General features: G+C 47.9%; 2 protein-coding genes across 10 annotated transcripts in view; one reads left to right on the top strand and one right to left on the bottom strand.

The window, feature by feature from the left end:
* Usp40 (ubiquitin specific peptidase 40) overlaps window positions 1–10,914 on the top strand; it is a 74,173-nt gene extending 63,259 nt beyond the window's left edge. For 5 of the 7 annotated variants that reach the window (XM_040753070.1, XM_040753071.1, XM_040753074.1 and 2 more), the window contains 7 exons: window positions 1,894–1,988; window positions 3,608–3,726; window positions 4,360–4,425; window positions 5,901–6,111; window positions 6,228–6,323; window positions 7,577–7,670; window positions 9,194–10,914. In XM_040753070.1, the coding sequence (XP_040609004.1) occupies window positions 1,894–1,988; window positions 3,608–3,726; window positions 4,360–4,425; window positions 5,901–6,111; window positions 6,228–6,323; window positions 7,577–7,670; window positions 9,194–9,381 (869 nt within the window). In that variant the 3' untranslated portion in view covers window positions 9,382–10,914. Of the gene's footprint in view, window positions 1–1,893; window positions 1,989–2,085; window positions 2,126–3,607; window positions 3,727–4,359; window positions 4,426–5,900; window positions 6,112–6,227; window positions 6,324–7,576; window positions 7,672–9,193 lie in introns of those variants that run through there. The other 2 variants (XM_040753069.1, XR_005879841.1) reach the window with 2 other exon arrangements.
* A 631-nt stretch (window positions 10,915–11,545) lies between these two features.
* Dgkd (diacylglycerol kinase delta) overlaps window positions 11,546–18,746 on the bottom strand; it is a 93,117-nt gene continuing 85,916 nt past the window's right edge. For 2 of the 3 annotated variants that reach the window (XM_040753075.1, XM_040753077.1), the window contains 6 exons: window positions 17,823–17,934; window positions 17,646–17,738; window positions 16,759–16,878; window positions 15,688–15,805; window positions 14,493–14,623; window positions 11,546–13,684 (listed from right to left, as the gene is read on the bottom strand). In XM_040753075.1, the coding sequence (XP_040609009.1) occupies window positions 13,595–13,684; window positions 14,493–14,623; window positions 15,688–15,805; window positions 16,759–16,878; window positions 17,646–17,738; window positions 17,823–17,934 (664 nt within the window). In that variant the 3' untranslated portion in view covers window positions 11,546–13,594. The remainder of the gene's footprint in view (window positions 13,685–14,492; window positions 14,624–15,687; window positions 15,806–16,758; window positions 16,879–17,645; window positions 17,739–17,822; window positions 17,935–18,746) is intronic. The other variant, XM_040753076.1, reaches the window with a different exon arrangement.

Consider the following 18,746-nt stretch of genomic DNA (forward strand, 5'->3'; position numbering starts at 1 on the left):
CTTCTCTCCTAAGTGTCAGCTATGGCATTTGCAGAGGATTATTCTGATTAGATCATATAAGTTCATTGTCAGTAGGTCTAAAGATGATAGAACACATGATTGCACATAGAGAGATGACAGCATGTTTACCCTGTTTCTCCTTGAAAGTCAAGAGAAGGATTCACCTTGGGTAGTGCTTCTGTGTTACCATGGGAACTCTTTCATTCAGAATTTCTGAGTGTTTGGGGACATAAGAACCACTGATAAGCTGGAAGTGGTAGAATACACTTGTCTCCCTATTCTCAGAAGACAGAAGCAGGAAGATTTAAAGAGTTCAAGGCCAGCCAAAAAAATCTTACCAAAACCTAGGAAGAGAAAGAACTTCTTCATTTAGTAATAGAATCTACCCTGCAGTTTCTTAGTATGTGTTAGCAAGGTACTCTACAGTAATCAAAGAAATACAATTAAAACAAAAATGAGTGTAGATATCCTGAACTTAAATTTTAGTTACTAGTGTTTATATTTTCCATGAAAGAGCATTTGATATGTCCTCCCGTCGTGTGTGTGTGTGTGTGTGTGTGTGTGTGTGTGTGTGTGTGTGTGTGTGTGTGTGTGTGTGTCTGTGTCTGTGTGTCTGTGTGTCTGTGTGTTTTCTTGGGGTATATGTGGAGATTGGAGGACAACTTTGCAGAGTTGACTCCCTCTTTCTATCTCTACATGGATTCAGGAACTTGAACTCATGTCAGCAGACTTTGACAGAAAAGAACCTTTATGTGCTATACCACTTCACCAGCCACCATGTTTATGGTTCTTCAGACAGGATCTTGCTGTATACCCTGACTGGCCTAGACAGTAGATAAGAGTGACCCAGACATCAGTATTCTTCCTATGCCTGCCTCCAAATACTGGGTTTGTTTGCTCACCACCCAGGCATTGTCTTTTGGTTTGGGTTTTATTTTTAAGATACATAGATCTTCTTGTTAAGATTTGCTTCATTCGGGTTGGAGAAATGGCTCAGCCATTAAAGGCTAAGCTCAAAACCAAAAATATAAGATTTGCTTCAGTCCGTGAATATTTGCTGTAGAGTCCACCACAGCAGACACTAGTAAACAAAAAACATGACTACTTGCCTCCTTCTGAAAACCCTGCTCTTAAATGTCGGGGGCCTTCGCCGTAATTCAGCCATAGCATTATCACGCCCACCTCATAGAGAGGATGTGACTCCAGGTCACATTGCTGAAATACCACCTCTCAAGATAGGAAGCATGTTCCTAGGAAACAGACCTGTGGCTAATCTGCCTAGTCACTAGGGCATAGGCTTGAACAATAGAAGGTGGAATGTGAAAGATAAAGTTAGAGTCTGCAGTTAGGTTACCAGAGGACACAGGATGACCTACCCCTCCCACTGACCTTTGCTCCACCTGGTTCATCGCTGCTACAGCACACCCCCATTCCTTCCCCTCCTCCCTTCCCCTACATAAATCCCTTTGGGGTGAAATAAAGTTGTCTCCTTGATCAGAATCCTGTCTTGGCGTCCTTCTTCATATCTTCTGTCCCCCATCTTTCTCCTAGGTGCCCTCCAGCCCCCATGTTGAATGTCCCGTGGGTCAGGGCACTTAAATATGCACACACAGGAAAATACACAGAAAAAGGAAAAGTTTAGTTAAGTGTTCTGGGAAAGAAAAAGAACATATAGTATCTGGCCAGCAGTCTTCTGTGAGGCAGGGAGGAATGGGGAAAGCAGCCAGCAGAGAGATAGCATTGAGTGTAAGCCATCAGCATCACACTCTCTGGCTGCTCAGACAGTGCTCTAGTGAGCCTGTTTACAATCTTAATGACATGGCAGTGTACTTGGGAAACATGAAGTAAGAAAGATTAGGTTCTTCGCAAACACGCATCTCTGTCCTTTTGAAGGTGCTCCTGGCCCCGGACCTGCAGACGTTTCGCTCCTCTACTTGGGAGATGTGGAGATCTCAGAAGAGGCCACGCTGGTGGAACTGAAGTCAAAGGTCAGGCCCTCCTGAAGCATTCTTTGTTGTTGATAAGACTTCTTCCAGGGAGATATTAATTAATATCTTCTTCTATTTCCTCTTCTCCCAATTACAGTCTGTCCTGATATGGCATGTGTTATATGCCATGGTCAGGGGTAAGTATCAGCAGGCAGCCACGCTCCACATAGACACTTCTGGTATCTGTTGGTGCCGTTGCTCTAGTAGTTTCCACTCACCCAGTTCTCACAGGAATGCTGTGCTTGTGTTTGGATCTGTCCTCAGGGGCCTGTGGCTTCTGTCATTTTGACTTTTTAGGAAATGTGGCTTCTTGAACCATCTGTAAAGCACTCCCTTAGCTCTTCATTTATACTGTGTACATTGTGATCCACTTGTAAATGTCATTAGTCCCAGCTGTGTTGTATGGGTTTCCCTTGGTCAGCTGAGAGCTGATTGGATTAGGATGCTAACCTAGACATTTGTTGTCTTGTGTGTCGTATTCTCCCCATGCAAATGGGAATGCTGGATGATATTACAGCACAGTAATGAAACAGCATCTGTGCTGTTAGACTGTGGTGAGCACTGCTTCTCCTACTAAAGGGACAGGCACAGTCCTCTGTGACCTGCAGTGGGATTGTGTCCCCAGTGAATGAAATAACCCTCCTTGAGAAAAAGCAGTGGCTCCATTCCCATGAAAACAAGTGGGAAGACCTTTTTATTCCTGGTACTCAGTTGAAAGACAAAAAATGATCTTTTTAGGTGAAAAATTGATGCAACAATGGCTGCTTTCCGAGCTTCATCCCCTGTATAAAGGGTGCTTAAAGACCTATCACCAAAGAGCAAATGTGTTTGCAGACTTGTGCTCATATAGACGAAAGCTGAAAAGGAGCCTTGCTTTCCTTAAGCAGGCTCTGTGTGTATGAGTTACACCCATATAGAATTGATTCTTAAGTGGCTTCGTAAAAACATGGTTAAGTTTTTCAATTTGAGTGTAATGGCACACACCTTTAATTCCAGCACTTGGGAGACAGAGGCAGGTAGAGAGCTCTGTGAGTTCAAGACAAGCCTGATCTACATAGTGAATGCCAGGATGGCCAGGACTACATAGAGAGACCCTGTCTGAAAACAACAAACAACAACAAAAACTTCCAGAGGCTAGGCAGGAGGATTATCCAAACTCGACTGCAGAGCAGGAGACTCTCAAATGTTAAAAACAATAAAAGTTTTTTTCTTAACTTGAATTTAGAAATACAAAGTTTGTTTTTTCTGACCTGTTTGAGTGAAAGGAATATAAAAAGTACCAGGATATACTTCATACAGAGATTACTGTAGTTTTGGGCTTTTTTGGTTTTTGAGTTTTTTGATTGTTTGTTTTGAGACAGGATATGATGTATCCCAGGCTGGCCTGGAATACAAACATGTAACTAAGGATGACCTTGACCTCCTAATCCTCCTGCCTCAGCCTCCAAAGTGCTGTAGTTGTGGGCATGTCCTATCACATCAGATTCTTCTGTGGTTCCCAGTAGATGTATTGACATTCTGATGCTGACGTGCTTATCCCTCAGCGTCACGTAGTGTTTCATTCAGATGCTCTGGAACGCTTTTAAAATCAGGGACAAGATGTCTGTTTCTTTTTCTAGGCCATGGCCTTACCCTCTGTCTCGAAGCTTGCAGTCCAGTCCACAGCCCTGCTTAGAGTCTGGACAGTGGAGAACAAGCGCCCCAGCAGGCTTTTGCGCACTGACTGGCGGCAGCTCAAGTAAGTGTCTCAGTAGATTCCTGGCCATCTTCCTGCTGCCACTGTAGGGGCTAGGGAGCAAGAAGGGCCCATGAGGGAAGCTGTCCCACGAGTCAAATTATCCCAGAAAACCCATCCCTAGGAACTTGTAATTGGATAAGCTTTTTGTCCCAGGTAAACTGTGGGATGGTATCTGCCTCCATACTAAGATCAGACAGCATTGTGCATTTTCTCTGTGCTCTAGAGACCACAAGATCATAACCTAAAGGATTTCAGATATTCAGGGCACACACACGGGACTAGCTGCTCCACCTCCAGATGCCTAATGGGAATGTTTGGGGCATTTGATTTTAGTTTCCTTTAGCAAAAGCAGCCCTAACATGTTCTTTCATGTCTGTCCAATTATCAGCCAAAAAGCAACCCAGCCAACTGTGGCCGTAGGGGTGTTTCATTGTCATCTGACCATCTTCACAGAACTGGCCTTCCATGTAATAGCCGCAGCAGTGTCGAAGATGCCCTCCTCTTCTGAAAGCCTAATTACTTGAATGCAACACTCAGAAAACACCCCTTTCATTCAGGAAAATGTTTAGAATTGGGACCTGAGGCTTGGAGAAAACCTAGTGGCTTAACTAGTTGCTCTGTTTCAATTCCCAGGGAGTACAGACTGGGTCGGAGAGCAGAGCTCTGCTTAGAGTTTCTTCAAAAAGAAGAGGACTTGGGGTAAGGAAGCCCCTCCTACAGGGTGGTAGTTTCCCTGATAATGTAGGAGCCTGATAAGAAATGTGGTGTTCCCAGTGCTTGTGAATAGTCCCAACAGCTCCAGCTATGCCTGGGTGTGGCTGAAAGAGGAGTACAAGTTCAATGCCAGCCTGGCTGTATAACAAGAATCTGACTCAGACAATCTATAGATTGTGTTCTAGAGACCTGTCTGCGTGGCTTTCTTATAACTCACTCTGGTGTTAGCATCAGCAGGCAATAGTTTTTCTGTCATACCCATACTGTTATGGAGGTCTTGGCAACCGGAGGCATTAAGGGATGCATACCCACAGCCCTCCCCAGCACATGTGATTTACAGTGGCTCCTGTCACTCTGCTGACACACTGTGTGCGGAGTGGTGTATCTGCATATGTCTGTCTGTCTCTTGGTCTATTATATGAGTGCTATGAGAGCAAACTGTTCCTTTTTTCATTGCTGCAGTCCCAAGACCTACAAATAGTGTCTGTGATGTAGTAATTATTTACATACTAAAGAAGTACCCACAAATCATCTATACGCAAAGCATTGTGTGCTTTTTGCACATTGGGAAAATGATTATATGACCTTTATGAGTATCAGTGAGGGGGCCGGGCATGGTGGCGAAGCACGCCTTTAATTCCAGCACTTGGGAGGCAGAGGCAGGCAGATCTCTTGAGTTTGAGGCCAGTCTATAGAGTGAGTTCTAGGACAGACTCCAAAGCTACGGAGAAGCCATGTCTCAAAAAAACAAACATAAATAAATAAATAAATAAATGAAAATCAGTGATTACTACCTTCCTTCTTCCCATTGCAGTGAGATTGCTGTCAGCCTGTTCTGAAAAGGTGCCCTTCCATCCAAGGCCAGACCCTCCCTCAACCCCAGTCTCTTTCTAAGAGGGCATTTGTAGACAGGGAGGTTAGGGACCGATTGGTGTGAACACTTGGAATCTCTTAAATGCTTCTGCTTACAAGTTGAGGTCATGGTGGTTTCTGGCCCCTCACTGAGTACTGATTTCACCTCACGTCCACCTTGAATATTTATTTAGATGGCTCCTGAATTGGCGAATTGGCAAATGGAAACAGGTCATCTTGTTGATGACTTTTCTGTGTTGTGACTCTACTAAGCCTTTTCTCCAAAGGGCTTATACCCTTGTACTTTATGAGCATGAGTGGTGGTTGAGTATGTTTTTCATGTTCCTCCAGAAGTTTCTTAGCACGCAGTGTGATTGATTGGTTTGAACCCCTTTTATCCAGAGGGACCTGACTCTGGATGTCTGTTGTAAACAGTGTCTTTCACAGTAGCAGTGGCCTTGTGCCACCCAGCTGTGTCTTCCACGTGCCCCTTGTCATGCTGCTGTGGGACCTTTGCTGCAGACTTGAGGTGGAAAGCCTTGCCCATCATACCCTGCAGCATTCCTCTTTTCTGTGCTTTTGCCTGCTGCCCATTTTGTTGTCTATAGCCCCCGGGATGTGCTGCTGAGGACACGGCTACGCATCCCTGGTGAGAGGGCCTACACCCTGGCGATGGACCTGGTATGGGACACCACCCGAGGATGGACTGCTGCTTCCTTGAGGCAGAGAGTGGCTGATTTCTATTCTCTTCCTGTGGAGAAGATCGAAATTGCCAAATATTTTCCTGAAAAGTTTGAGTGGCTTCCAATATCTAGCTGGGTGAGTTGGGCTTTCTTGGGGAAAGCAGAGCTGGTTGACTTGAAAGCTTTTCACAATGGCAGGCAGTCCAGTGAGAACTTCAAGTTGAATTTTATTGATACTTGATTTTCCAATAGAATCAGCAAGTTGCCAAAAGGAAAAAGAAGAAAAACCAAGATACTTTGCAAGGGGGACCATATTACTTGAAAGACGGAGATACTATTGGCATTAAGGTGGGTTAAAAGTGAATTTACCTGCTAGGCAGTAGTGGCACACACCTTTAATCCCAGCACTCTGGAGGCAGAGGCAGAGGCAGGAGGATCTCTATGAATTCTAGGCCAGCCTGGACTACAGAGCAAGTACCAGGACAGGTGCCAAAGCTACCAGAAAAACCCTGACTCGGAAAAAACAAAAAACAAAAAGTGAATTTACCATAAACTTAGCAGAAGAATGAATAAGAAAGAATGAGTAAGAGGGAAAGACAGATACTTCACTGAGGGAGGGAGGTAAAGCCTTGAGACTAGCACTGCCAACGACAATAGAAAAGGACTTAGGCCAGCTTGCTTCTGTCCCACGTTGGCCTACTTTCTTTGTCAATCACTATGATAGAATCCCTGACAAAGGCAACTTAAGAAAGGGCTGATTGTAGCTCACAGTTGCAGGGTACAGCCTATCATGGTGGAGATGTCACAGGGACAGAGTGTGAAAAACCTTGTCACATCACAACCATAGTCAGGAAGAGTGATGAGTACATGATGCTGCTCAGCTTTCCCAATTTTACAGTCCAGGAGCTGTGTCCAAAGAGGGACATCTGTAGTAGGCAGGTTTCTCACCTCAGCGAAGATGAACCATCATACCAATAAACATAAAGCTCTAACTCCACTAGCAAACAGCCAGGCCTTGTGCCTTATACCTGTACCCACAACACTTGGGAGTTGGAGGCGGGAGGATAATACGTTTCAGGCCAGTCTCGACTTTAACTGTATTTTTTTCATTTGTATGTGTGCGTGTATGCATAACTGTCTATACACACCTATGCATGCACAGAGGCCAGGGGAGGACATTGGGTGCCCTGCTCTAGCTCTCTCTACTGCATTCTTCTGCTGGACCTGAAACTAGACTGGTGGCCAGCAAGCCCTGGCGGTCCTCATAACGTCACCTCGTAATGCAGAGGGGGCAAGCATGAGCAGACATGCCGACTTCTTTCACATAGTTGCTGGAGACTTGAATTCAGGGCTCTCATGCTTAAACAGCAAGTACTCTTACCTGCTGAGCCATAAGGCTAGAACAGGCTCTACAGAGTTGCCTTCTGGGCTCCACACATGCTGTGACATGCAAATAAATACAAGTACTCACTGAAAAAGTAATCTAGAGTGTTTAAAAAATCAGTTAAATCTAAGTATCTTGTCAGTTTGACTAGTTTACTACATGCCTGTTCTAAACATACACTACACTGGAAACTTGGTCTTTTTTGTTTTGAATGTAGAATCTCCTGTTTGATGACGATGATGACTTCAGCACAATCAGAGATGACATTGGAAAGGAAAACCAGAAGCAACTGGCTCTAGGGAAAAAAAAAAGGTAATTCCAAGGCTTGGCCAGACCCCACTCAAGGCCACCAGGAGTGAAAACCCAGAACTCTTGCTGCCCTTTCAGACATCTCATCTGATCTTCTGCAGGGTCCTAGTTGTCACCCAACAGTGTTCCAGGTCAGACCCTGTCACGGTCAACCCCGTGAAGAGCTGGAATGTTGTGGGCTGGTATTGCTGTCACTGCGCCCTGTGTTCAGAAAGGCACAACCCATTTGCACACCACTGGAATGGTTGTGTCCTCACCAGCCAGCACTGCTTCCCACTTTGTTCCATCTTATTTTTTGAAACTTCATGTTATTACAGGCTTCCAGATTCAAAACAACAGGGCTCATCTTGAACTCGCTTTCATAAAGGACCAGCACCATTACCTACACCACCCTCTCAGAGAGTGTGCTTGCCCTTCTCTGAGCCCATCACAAATGGTGGGAGTATGGCACTTTGGTGCCATATGTGGGTGAACGTGTGAGTAACTGGTGGCATATACTAGTTGATCTGTAGAGCATGCCTCTGTGAGTGTGATGGCTGAGACAGAAGCCATCTACCTGCTAGTAGAAAGGCCAGCAAACTAACACAAGCATAGATTAAAAGTGTGAGCAGACAAAGGGAAGTACAGACAACGTGTCAGCATATAGAAGATGCTCAACTAAGTTCATTCATCAGCAGAATGTCAATTCAAGCCACTCCACATCCACCAGCATTGCTGAAATGATGCCATCCTGGTAAGAAGACAGTGCCTGGGACAGTCGCCCGACTGGCAAGTGTAGAGCTAGAACCCCACTTTGGACTCCTGGGGAGCACATACCCTGTCACACAGCAATACCCTTGGAAACTCACTTTTAGCCGACACAGCAGAAAGTGCACGGTAGCCTGAGCTCAGCCTTAGCATGAATCTGTCATGGGAGTCATCTGCAGAGGGCATTGTGCAGTGTGAATGCCAGACCAGCAACCACAGTGCCATGATTGTGTGTTTGGGAGTCACAGTGAAGTGGTCTGTTAAGAGGTGAGAGTGGCAGTTACCTGAGGGCAGGGACTGAGGGAGCAAACTGGAGCTGCCTTACCTGTCACTTAGGTAGGTGTACACTGTAAATGTTAACTTTTGATTTAAAATGTGAAGGAGAAAAGGTTACTCTGCTAAATGTATAGCCAGGATGTGGGGAACCTCCTCCTCACAGGGATGGCATGAGTATGAACTGGGGCGTTCACATGGGCAGTTTGAAAACATCTAACCTGCAAACCCTAGTCTACCTTAAGCCCTAGTCCCGGCAATTCATTTAGGAGCCATTCTAAGTACCCTCAGCACAGGGGCTGAGAGATGGCGCTTGCTGCTTAGCAGAGGACCTGACTTCAGTTCCTAGCCCCCGTGTGGTGGCTCACACCACTTACAACTTCTGTCCCAGAGTGCCCAGTGCCCTTTTCTGATCTCCACAGGCACCAGGCAGCAGGCAGAGCACTCACACACAAAATAAAAAAAAAAACTAAATAGACCCCTCACCCAACTCTGTATCTCCTACAGCCGAGAAGTCCTACGTGCACAGAGCAGCGATGCGTTCTCCAGTGCAGGAATGCCCACTCGGCCCCGGGGACCAGAAGCTTCTCTGTCCATCCACGTTGCCAGCTTCAGATAGCCCCTGCAGCTGTATGTACTGTGCTCCAGATAGAACCGCCCCACCAGTTCTGCGACTGCTGCCTTGTGGTTTGATGGTGGACAAGCTGGTTCCTCCATAGCCAGTGATACCAAGTCTTCAGCTTTATGACACGAAGCAAGTGCACCTGATCACCAGCTCTGCGACACAGCAGCTGCAGAGCTGGCCCAGACCAGACACTGTGCCAATCAGCCTCTTTCCAGAAAATGTACTCCTGGACAATGGCAAGTTGCTCCAAGAGGGCAAATCTCATAGGGAAGACACATATCAGTTGCTTCCACTGTTGAGATGACCAGTTAGTCATCGACAGCTGAAGCTACAAGGAAAGGATGTGTGTGGCCTGAGTTCATTCCCAGTTCCGGTCCTCTATAGCATGTGCCTCTCCTGCCAAGTTCAAAGTAGGACTCCAAAGCAGAAGAGCCAACTATGGCACCCATGGCTCAGGCTGATGTTCTCTTGGTATGATGTTTATCACCTAAGCCTGGCGAGAGGCAGGACATCACACAAGCCTAGCACAACAAACCCAGGCTCCCTGCTGTCCTGGGCAAACTGAGGCCTCTTCCTTCTGGGTCAGCACAGGTAACTGGCTGATTTAAGAGATTTGGTGTTTATGCACTGTAACTAATACACTATCAAAACAGTATCTATTACCTAATTGGCAGGTTTGGGACCCTGAGCTGACTTAGTGTAAGACAGCACGACAAGGAGGAGCTGTCAGGGTCTCAGTTTCTCATCAGCTCTTACATGTCTTCATGTAACAGAACTAAGGTAGAGAGACAGGAAAAGTAACCAGCCTGGGTGTCAGCTGTCCCCTGCTGGCATGTCCATACTGACTTCTCTGTAACCTGCCTGGGCGTCAGCTGTCCCCTGCTGGCATGTCCATACTGACTTCTCTGTAACCAGCCTGGATGTCAGCTGTCCCCTGCTGGCATATCCATACTGACTTCTCTGTAACCAGCCTGGGCGTCAGCTGTCCCCTGCTGGCATGTCCATACTGACTTCTCTGTGATCAGCCTGGGCGTCAGCTGTCCCCTGCTGGCATATCCATACTGACTTCTCTGTGGAGCTGACACTCCGCAGGTGTCCATGTTCGTCCTTTGTCTTCCCAACACCATTTGCCAGAGTCAGTGTCATTTTAGGTGACCATTTCTGTTGAAGCACTTGTATCATAAGGTGTTGGACAGTTGGATGGCCTTTAGGCCATGTCCTTGTAGCTATACACCAAGGGGTTCCAGGAGACCAAATAGTTAACATTACTTAACTACAACTGAGTCCTCTGGGTAATGGCCACTGTTTCTTGTACTGTAACAGACATAGTTCCTTAGTTTGCTTTCACCCCAGCTTCTGGCAGCAGTGCTAATGTACAAGCTGAGACCCTTTGCTTTCAGGAAGCCAGAGGCTCCTGAACCTGACTACCTGGAGGAGCCAGAAGACGTGCTCAATTGCTGGCTGCAGCCCAAGCCTGTTGACAGGCTTTTCTCTCTGGTTGGTTTTGTTTTGTTTTTAATTGGGAAACAGAATAGGCTAAACAGAAAAAAAGAAACACTAAGATTTTATTAAAGAAAAAAAATAAACCATTTTTAAAGTTGCGGTCCTTGATTCTGTCATATACTGCTTTGTGTTCTGCTGCTTTTCTCGAGCATACTTCAGACATTCAACAAACATGACTTATATTAGACAGAAATACTACTTATGGAAACAAGTATATTTTGGCTTAAAATAAATCATGGGAAAGTATTTCAGAAGAAACTGGCTGACACATAGCTCTGTTCACTATTCTGGGGAATGGAATCTGGCCAGGGTAAAGAATTTCCTGTCAGTCCAAAACTGGTTTCATAGATGCTTAACTTCCTTCTAGATCAGACTTGATCATGAGGGACTCAGTGGTGGCAGAGTCTTCACACTAACTAAGGAAGCACACACAGTTCCCTCTTTTGAGTTCAGTAAGCTAAGTATCAATGTATGGAGGTGATTCACTGCACCTTGACAAGAAGCTTGAACAGCCGCTGCAGTCCACCAGTGGAGACTTAGGCACTGGCTGACCTTGTTGCTAGTGACTAACACAGGACTAATGCTGGCTGAACTGCCCATCCAACAGGCCCCGCTTCCCCCAAAATACAATGACGCTGTTTTGTTTTACAATCACCAAGTCACCCTGTCTTCAGAGCAGCTAGCAACTCTCAGAGCACAGGAATGAGGACAAGAATGCTGACCGGAAGATCAAAAACAGGCTTGTTTTTATTATACACAGAAGAATTTATTTACAACTCTCTGATGCAGACTATTTACATAACAATACAAGAGGCATCTGCTCCAGGTGGTCACTATAAATTAAGATTATAAATATGAGGGTTAGCCCCACCTGCAGGCACAAAACCTTTTCCCCAATTCCTCAGGATCCTATCTTCTCTCCCTCTGTTGAGAGGCCCATGGCCACCTGGCAGGTCCCGCCAGCACGCAGACTGGACCGCTCACTTCTTGACTATATACACAGTGCTGTTTCAGTCGTTGACAACACTGATTTCCAGCACCTCACCAAAATGCAATGCTTTCTCCAGAGGCCACTGAGGACTTGAATGTCACCCTCAGCTGCTTCTCTTCCTCGATTCCCTTCTGTCACAGGCGCTGTAATTTCTCTGAGGCCACATGAACCCTTCCTCCACGTGCAGGTCTAAATTGACTGCTCAGTGAGAGACAGAACCCCAGATTGAAAAGTGACAACTGTTTCCACTCAAGGTTGCTTTCATGGGGGCACAAAGTCCACAGATGGGGCAAATTCTCCCAGCCCACAAGTGATATGCAACAGATCCCACAGATAGCGGCAGTTGCTTTGGTGGAACCCTAGACCTGGGGCATAAAGCACAGGAATTGTGCTGTAGGCTCTCCACTCCACTCTACTCTACTGGCCGGTGCTCTCAGGTCTGTTACCGATGAAGGGAAAATGACCCAAGGCATCTGTGGAAGCAGCAACATGTCAACCGTGCCTCTTCAGCTGGGGCTGCTGCAGGTTCCACTCAGAGTCCAAGCTCAGCTTCCTTCTCATGTCACATAGGAAAGCACTGGCAGAGTTCCCAGCACGGTCCTCTCTGGGTGAGGACCCCAGCCCAGCAGCCCTCCTGCCAAGGCTGAGCTAAAGCCCTTTCCAGCTGGTAGACAAGTCCCTGTGGGGGACTGCCATCTCTGAAAGCGGGGTACAGGATAAGTTGGTGGCAATGAAGGCCAGGCGCATCCCCACCTGGGAATTGCACATGGGATGCAGTCTGGGCCTTGTGGAGCTTCTGCCACCAACAGTGCCACCTGCTGTTTCAGAGCCAGTTCTGCAGGGCAGTAGCAATGTGGGCTAGGGTTATAACCCTCACAAATGCCGCCTGGTGAACACCAGGCCTCATAGCAGATGAGTGCCTGAGATTCTGGGCCACCTGAGATGGACCCAGCTTGCCCCTACCAACTCTTCATTCCTTTTCCCATGGCATATGTCGTTTCCAGCACCCAGGAAGCTTGGCCTCCACAGTAATGCTGAGCTAGTGTGAACTCATCCTTGTCTGCCTCAGACTAGACTGCAGACACCTGTAGCATCCCTAAGGAGATGCATGGACTGTCCACACGCTCACAGTGCCCTGAGGCCTGGCCTAAGCAGGAGGGCTTTCCTTTCTTTCTTTACACATATATAATAAGCCTAGAAAACACACCCATGTCACTTTCAAATGTGGAGAGTGCACAACCTTTGTTTTTAAAAATTAAAACTGGTGATCAAAAGGGGCAACAGCAGTGGGCGGCCTTTGCGGGGCTGCTGTGAAGAACCGCAGAGCGGCTGTCAGGCAGAGAACATTCTGGTGAGGACCACTGAGGCTGGACCCAGCTCTCCTTTGAGACCCAGTAGAGGTGGAGATGGTGCTGCCCAGCATGACCAATAAAGAACACTGAAAAGGAGAACACAGAGCATGTGGCCCAGGTAAGAAGGTTCTGCAGGAGTGCCAGGTGCTGGGAGGTCAGGTTTCACCATATTCCCTGTGGCCCACAAGGCAGGTCAGCAAGAGCCACAGGGGACTGACGTGTCTGCCCCGAATGACTGCAGTTAGGAAAGGTATTCTCAAAGGTAGCTGTGTTGGTATGTTCAAGACTCCAAAGCTGTTACCAACGGGCATCAGGCTTCCTGTCACTAACAAAGGGAATAGCACCATGAGAAAGGCCAGGGGCTGAGTGGTGGCAGTGTCCTCCCTGGGCCTCAGTCTCGGGAGGAGCGGAGGATGCAGGCAGAGAATGCAGAGGCTAGGCCTCGGCGGCAGGGGAGCTCCGGCTCAGCTCCTTGATCCCACAAAGGATCCTCTTCATGTGGCCCACTTTGGTCACGCCGAGGTCCTGCAACAGAGAAGACAGGCAACATGGATGCCAGGAAGAGGGCTCAGGCCAGAGGCTATACAAATTGGCTGTCACCAACATGTTTTCTGAGTCACTTTTTCGAATATAAATGAGCAAAATACCAGCGGATGAAACAGGAAGGAATTGTCACAAGCATCAGTCATTAGATACCAACACATGGCTCCTGTGTTCTACAAACACTACTATCATGAAGAACAGCCAGCAGACAAAGAACAGAGGCCTGACAGCAAGTGAGTGGTAGGTGGCCTTGGACGAGCCACCTGTCAAGGTAGCCCCGATGGCCTTTTGCCTTCTTGGAACAAAACCAGAAACAATGCCCAGAAGACGGCTCTCTGAGGCCAAGCAGGCCAGGGCTTGGCTATGTAAGTCTAGTGCATGAGTGCAGGCCTGATTGCACTCCCTGATGCCCAGGCAGAGGGGAGGATGAGCAGCCTGACCCTCCTCTGAGAAAGCAGACTCTTCCATCTTCACTCACTATGGAGCACAGTATAGGGCCCACCAGCCACTGAGACCTAGAGCTTGTCAGCTGAACCTGTGACCACAAGGCTACTCCCTAGTTTCTAATGTTTGGACAGTACCTTCTCAATGTGGCTAAGAAAACCAAGGCTTCCCCACTGTGTCTGCATGTGATAAAGGCAAGGACCTTAATCCGCCTGAGGTACACAAAACTGTCCAAGAAGAACCGTGGTGACTGGTGATGCTAGGAAGCGGCAGGTCGGGGAAGAGAACATAGCCGAGAGTGTGGAAAAGCCCAGGTGTGGATTCTAGGAAGACACCTGTGAAGTACCTTGAGGTCCCTCCGCTCCAGGTGCAGGAGCTCAGAGCCCCGGATGTCGTGCCGCGTGAAGATGTCCTTATACTCACAGAGACTGAGGTGCTCCAGCCAGGCAGCAACCTCCTCTGTCCCCCAGAGGTGAACTGTCAGAGACGGAAAAGCACGAGTGCAGTGAATGCTCAGAGCCCAGCAGCCAACACCAAGACACCCAGCAGTGCTACCCAAGATGCCTCCAGCACCCAGCACCCAAGGCATCCCAGCAGTGGCTCCCGAGATACCCCACAAGCCATAACCCATCACCTAGCCACAGGCACTGTGCTCCAGCAGTGCAAAGGAGACGGAGCCACCTCCCCTGAGGGGCATGCACTGCACGAGTGCTGGCTACTCCTGCCAGGTGGGTCAACAGCTTTTTGGATCCCTTTGTGTTCCAGAGGGATTAACCACCACCAAACACAAAGGGACCTGTGACTAAAGCCAGCATTTCCTCCACAGCTGGAGCACTACAGGGAGACATGCAAAGACTGAGGCCATGCAGAGTCAGATCCACCATCATTCACAGAAACCCAATTCAAGACAAACATGCAAAGATGAAAAATCAAACAGGAGCTGCCCTGAGTGGTGGCAGACCACACCAAATCCAGCTCTGGCCCCCAAAGGTGCCAGACACAGACACAGAGCTCTGGGCCAACCACTGAGATATATTTTAAGCCCCAATTTACTGATCCAGGGGAGAAAAATGTTCTTTAGCACTATTTCCTATTGATTTCTTCACCCAATCACTGGTGGCCTGGAGTGCCAGGCTTAGGAACCTTGATCAGTGAGTCAATTAAATGGGAATCAGCAGCCTGCCAGAGGAGCAGGCATAGAGGACCCCAGCACAGTCTGAGTTTTGTGTCTCCAAGTTTGTCTCGTCATTTCTGTTGTCGTCCTCCTACCTTAAGCCCCCAAATTCAGGGTAGGCAGGTCAGCCCATCACCCCACTGTCTCTATGGAAGGTGCATTTGAGCAGGGCATGATATCAGTACCCAGACATAAAGAAAGGAAGCAAGCAAGACTAGTGCAGCCAGTGTGACTAGGGAATCCTACATAGCACAAGGACCAAGGGGAAGAGCCTCAAGGAGGAGGAGAGAAGCAGAAACCAGGAGAACTGAGCCAGGACAGCTGGTATTGACAACCAGAGAGAGACACGCAAGAGACGGGCAGGTACCGGGGGCTCCTAGGCTACTGTGAACTTCTTTGTTCTTATTATTTTTCTCCTTTTTAAACTTGGTCACAAGTCGGAATTTACCACTGCGGCTGCGTTTAGAAAGATCCAGCATCACATTCTGTTGAAGAGAGTAGAAAACACTGAGAATAAGGAACTCATTTGCCAAGACTCAATCTATACTTGGGAGTTGGGGGTAGGAAGAAACACATTCATTAAATGTTTTATCCCCTTTTTTTGTGGGGGGATGCCTTTTAAACATGGTTTATATTATTTGTGTGTAAGTCATAGGTGTATAGGTGCCCAGAGTCCAGGAAAGTGGAGTTACACATACATAGCTGTGAGCTGCCTAGGGTAGGTGCTGGGAACCAAACTCAGGTCCTCTGGAACGGCGGGCACTTGTGTTCTTACACGCTAAGCCCCAACATCCATCCCCATCCTTATCCTCAGTTTTACACACTGCTGCCAAAGGGTCCAACAGACTAAAGCTGGATGGTAATGCTGTTTCATAGCATTTATCTCCTGAAACTATGCTAAAGAGGACATCATCTCTTGTGTTATAGGAGGTCAAGGTGACTTTTTCTCTTGGCCCTGCCAGATGCTTCCTCCCTCTTCTGCCTCCTTCAGCTTGCCCTTCCTGCTGTAGGTGGATTCCATCCCAGGTACAGTATGCCCTGGAACCCTATCTATCCAAAATATTAGAGGTGCACCAAGTTAGACTTTTTAAGTACCTGTAGATGCAAACTGTGACTGGTGAATGGACACACCAGCTTAATCCCTGTCAACAACCTACAAGAAGCTGCAATGTATCTAGTCACAGCAGCGGGCTAGCTTCGTATCCTCCCACCTGCCTCACCCCTGGTCCTGCCTGTTTCAGACACATTCAACAAGGTCACTCTTCATCCCCAACCCTCAACTCCTTCCTCCATGCCTAAATCCCTCCCTGCTTTGCGGGCCATTTTAGTAGTGAAGTCTTCAGGAGGCATACCAGGGGCTCCAGACCAAAGCAGCCCCAAGGACTATATTGCACACAGGGACTAACAGCATGAGCTATTATATTCAGGACCAACATACCTCTTCCTCACCAGGCTCCATGGGCTGGCAGAGCCAGGGTGTGTCTGTCAGCTTCCTGAGCTGCTGGTCCATCTCGACTAAGGCAGCCCCGAGTCGTTCCTTCTGAGGGGGATCCAACTGCTGCTCCAGAGGAAGGGAGAGAGAAATGGAGCTGCTAACCACAGCAAGCCTGGACCAGCCAAGCCAGGTGATAAGGCTTAGATCAAGTTCCTCAAGGACAGCTATAAAAATTTTACAGAACTGAAGCTCTAGGTAAGGCTTGAACCCAGAACCTCCCTTCCTCAGAGAATAGGTGAGGATGGGTGGACCTCTGCCCTGGCTTTGGGAAGCCACATGCAGCAGGCCTGACACCTGGCCAGCTGTAGTCCCTTTAGGTTCTTCTGTCACCAAGGAGGCAGGTCACACTCCTCCTGCACAAGCATGGGAGACAGCTAAGGCAGCAGCTAGAGCATCCAAGACAGCCCCACTTTGGAGCAGAGAATGGGACGCTAGTCTGGGAGTCTCCACTAAGGCCCTTCCATGTCATTCTCCGGCTAGTGGCCAGCCATCTGAGCAAGCTCCTAGAGCTCAGCAACACCGCCACCCCATCCAATCAACAAGGATCGACCCAGCAGCCATTTTCACAAGCTGAGTGGAGACATGACAATCACAGCATACCTGATGGGACTGCACCTAGCCACAGGAAGAGGGTAGAAACAAATTTTGTTCACTACTCGGATACTGTTAAGAGAGCTCTTTAACATCTGACAAACCCTGGCTGAGATGTTGCCAAAGAGTGTGGCCATCGGGACCCTGAACTGAAAACTGCTACCCTTTAGTGTCCAACACCCTGGTGACAAGTGTCATCTCACATATAGCCAGAGCCCTTCTGTCGCGTATCAGCTCACCAGGGCCATCTTCCCAGCCAGCAGTAGCTCTGTCTCACTGCGCAGCACTCTGATGTTATTCACCATTTCCAGAACAAAGCTGCAGTTCAACCCCTGCGAAGAACAAATGCAAATGCATCCATGTGGAAGGCTAAGAGTTGCAAAGGTGAGGAAGCCAGATCTAAAGAGACCAAGTACCTCTGCAGTTCTGGGCTTGCCATATACTCGCTCCATGGCTTTGGAGCTGGCGTTGACAGCGTGTGCGAGCTCCTGTTCCATGTCTCTGTGGGACTGCGCTATTTCCCGAATGCTAAAGAAGAAAGGTGTCATGTGTCAGGCCTTTATACACTGCTTATGAACACATTCAGAGAACAGATGCACAGGGAGTGGTCTAACAGGCCACCTCAGTCACAACCACTGATATGTCACATTCCAATCAATAACAAACAATGGATTTATGAGGGAAATCTGCTATTGTAGTGACCAGTCCCCCATTTTAGCAGCCATGACAGGCTAGCATGTGCTTGCATATCCTTGCCGATCCTTTCCTGGTCACTAAGGTCAGATGACCTCCTCGTGGCAAGGAACCAAGCGGGGCTGTGCTTTACCGCTCTGGGTGTGCTTTACGGACAGTGCACAACAGTGACGGGCAGAACATGGCACCCTCCCTGGGAGGACCTATGGGCCACAACAACCAGTTGACCAATCAACACAGGGCGGGTCACCCAAACCTGGAAGCGCACCAATCCTGAGACTGTTTCACACCCCTAGACACTCCCCTTACACTGCCCTTTAAGATCCCTGCCTCGAGGTTGCCTGGGGTCTTTCTCCAGCCATTTGCCATGGTGGCCAGGTGAAGGCCGGACCTAATGGGGTTAGCTCGTTAAACATCTACAATAAAAGACTCTTTGCCTTTGCATCGAAATGGGTCTCTTGGTGATTTGGGGGTTCAGAATTTGGGCACAACACTATTAAATCCTAGCTTTTCCAGGGAAGAAAATGTATAAAATGAAACCTCTTATAAAATGCAAAGCAGGCAAGCAGCTTTGTGGAGAGTCTGGTCATCAAGAAACTCAGAGACACAGACTCTACACCAGGCCAAGCCATTCTGAAATCTAAAGT

The sequence above is a fragment of the Mesocricetus auratus genome, unplaced genomic scaffold (genome assembly GCF_017639785.1).
Source record: "Mesocricetus auratus isolate SY011 unplaced genomic scaffold, BCM_Maur_2.0 Super-Scaffold_100010, whole genome shotgun sequence".
Classification (NCBI taxonomy): Eukaryota; Metazoa; Chordata; class Mammalia; order Rodentia; family Cricetidae; genus Mesocricetus; species Mesocricetus auratus.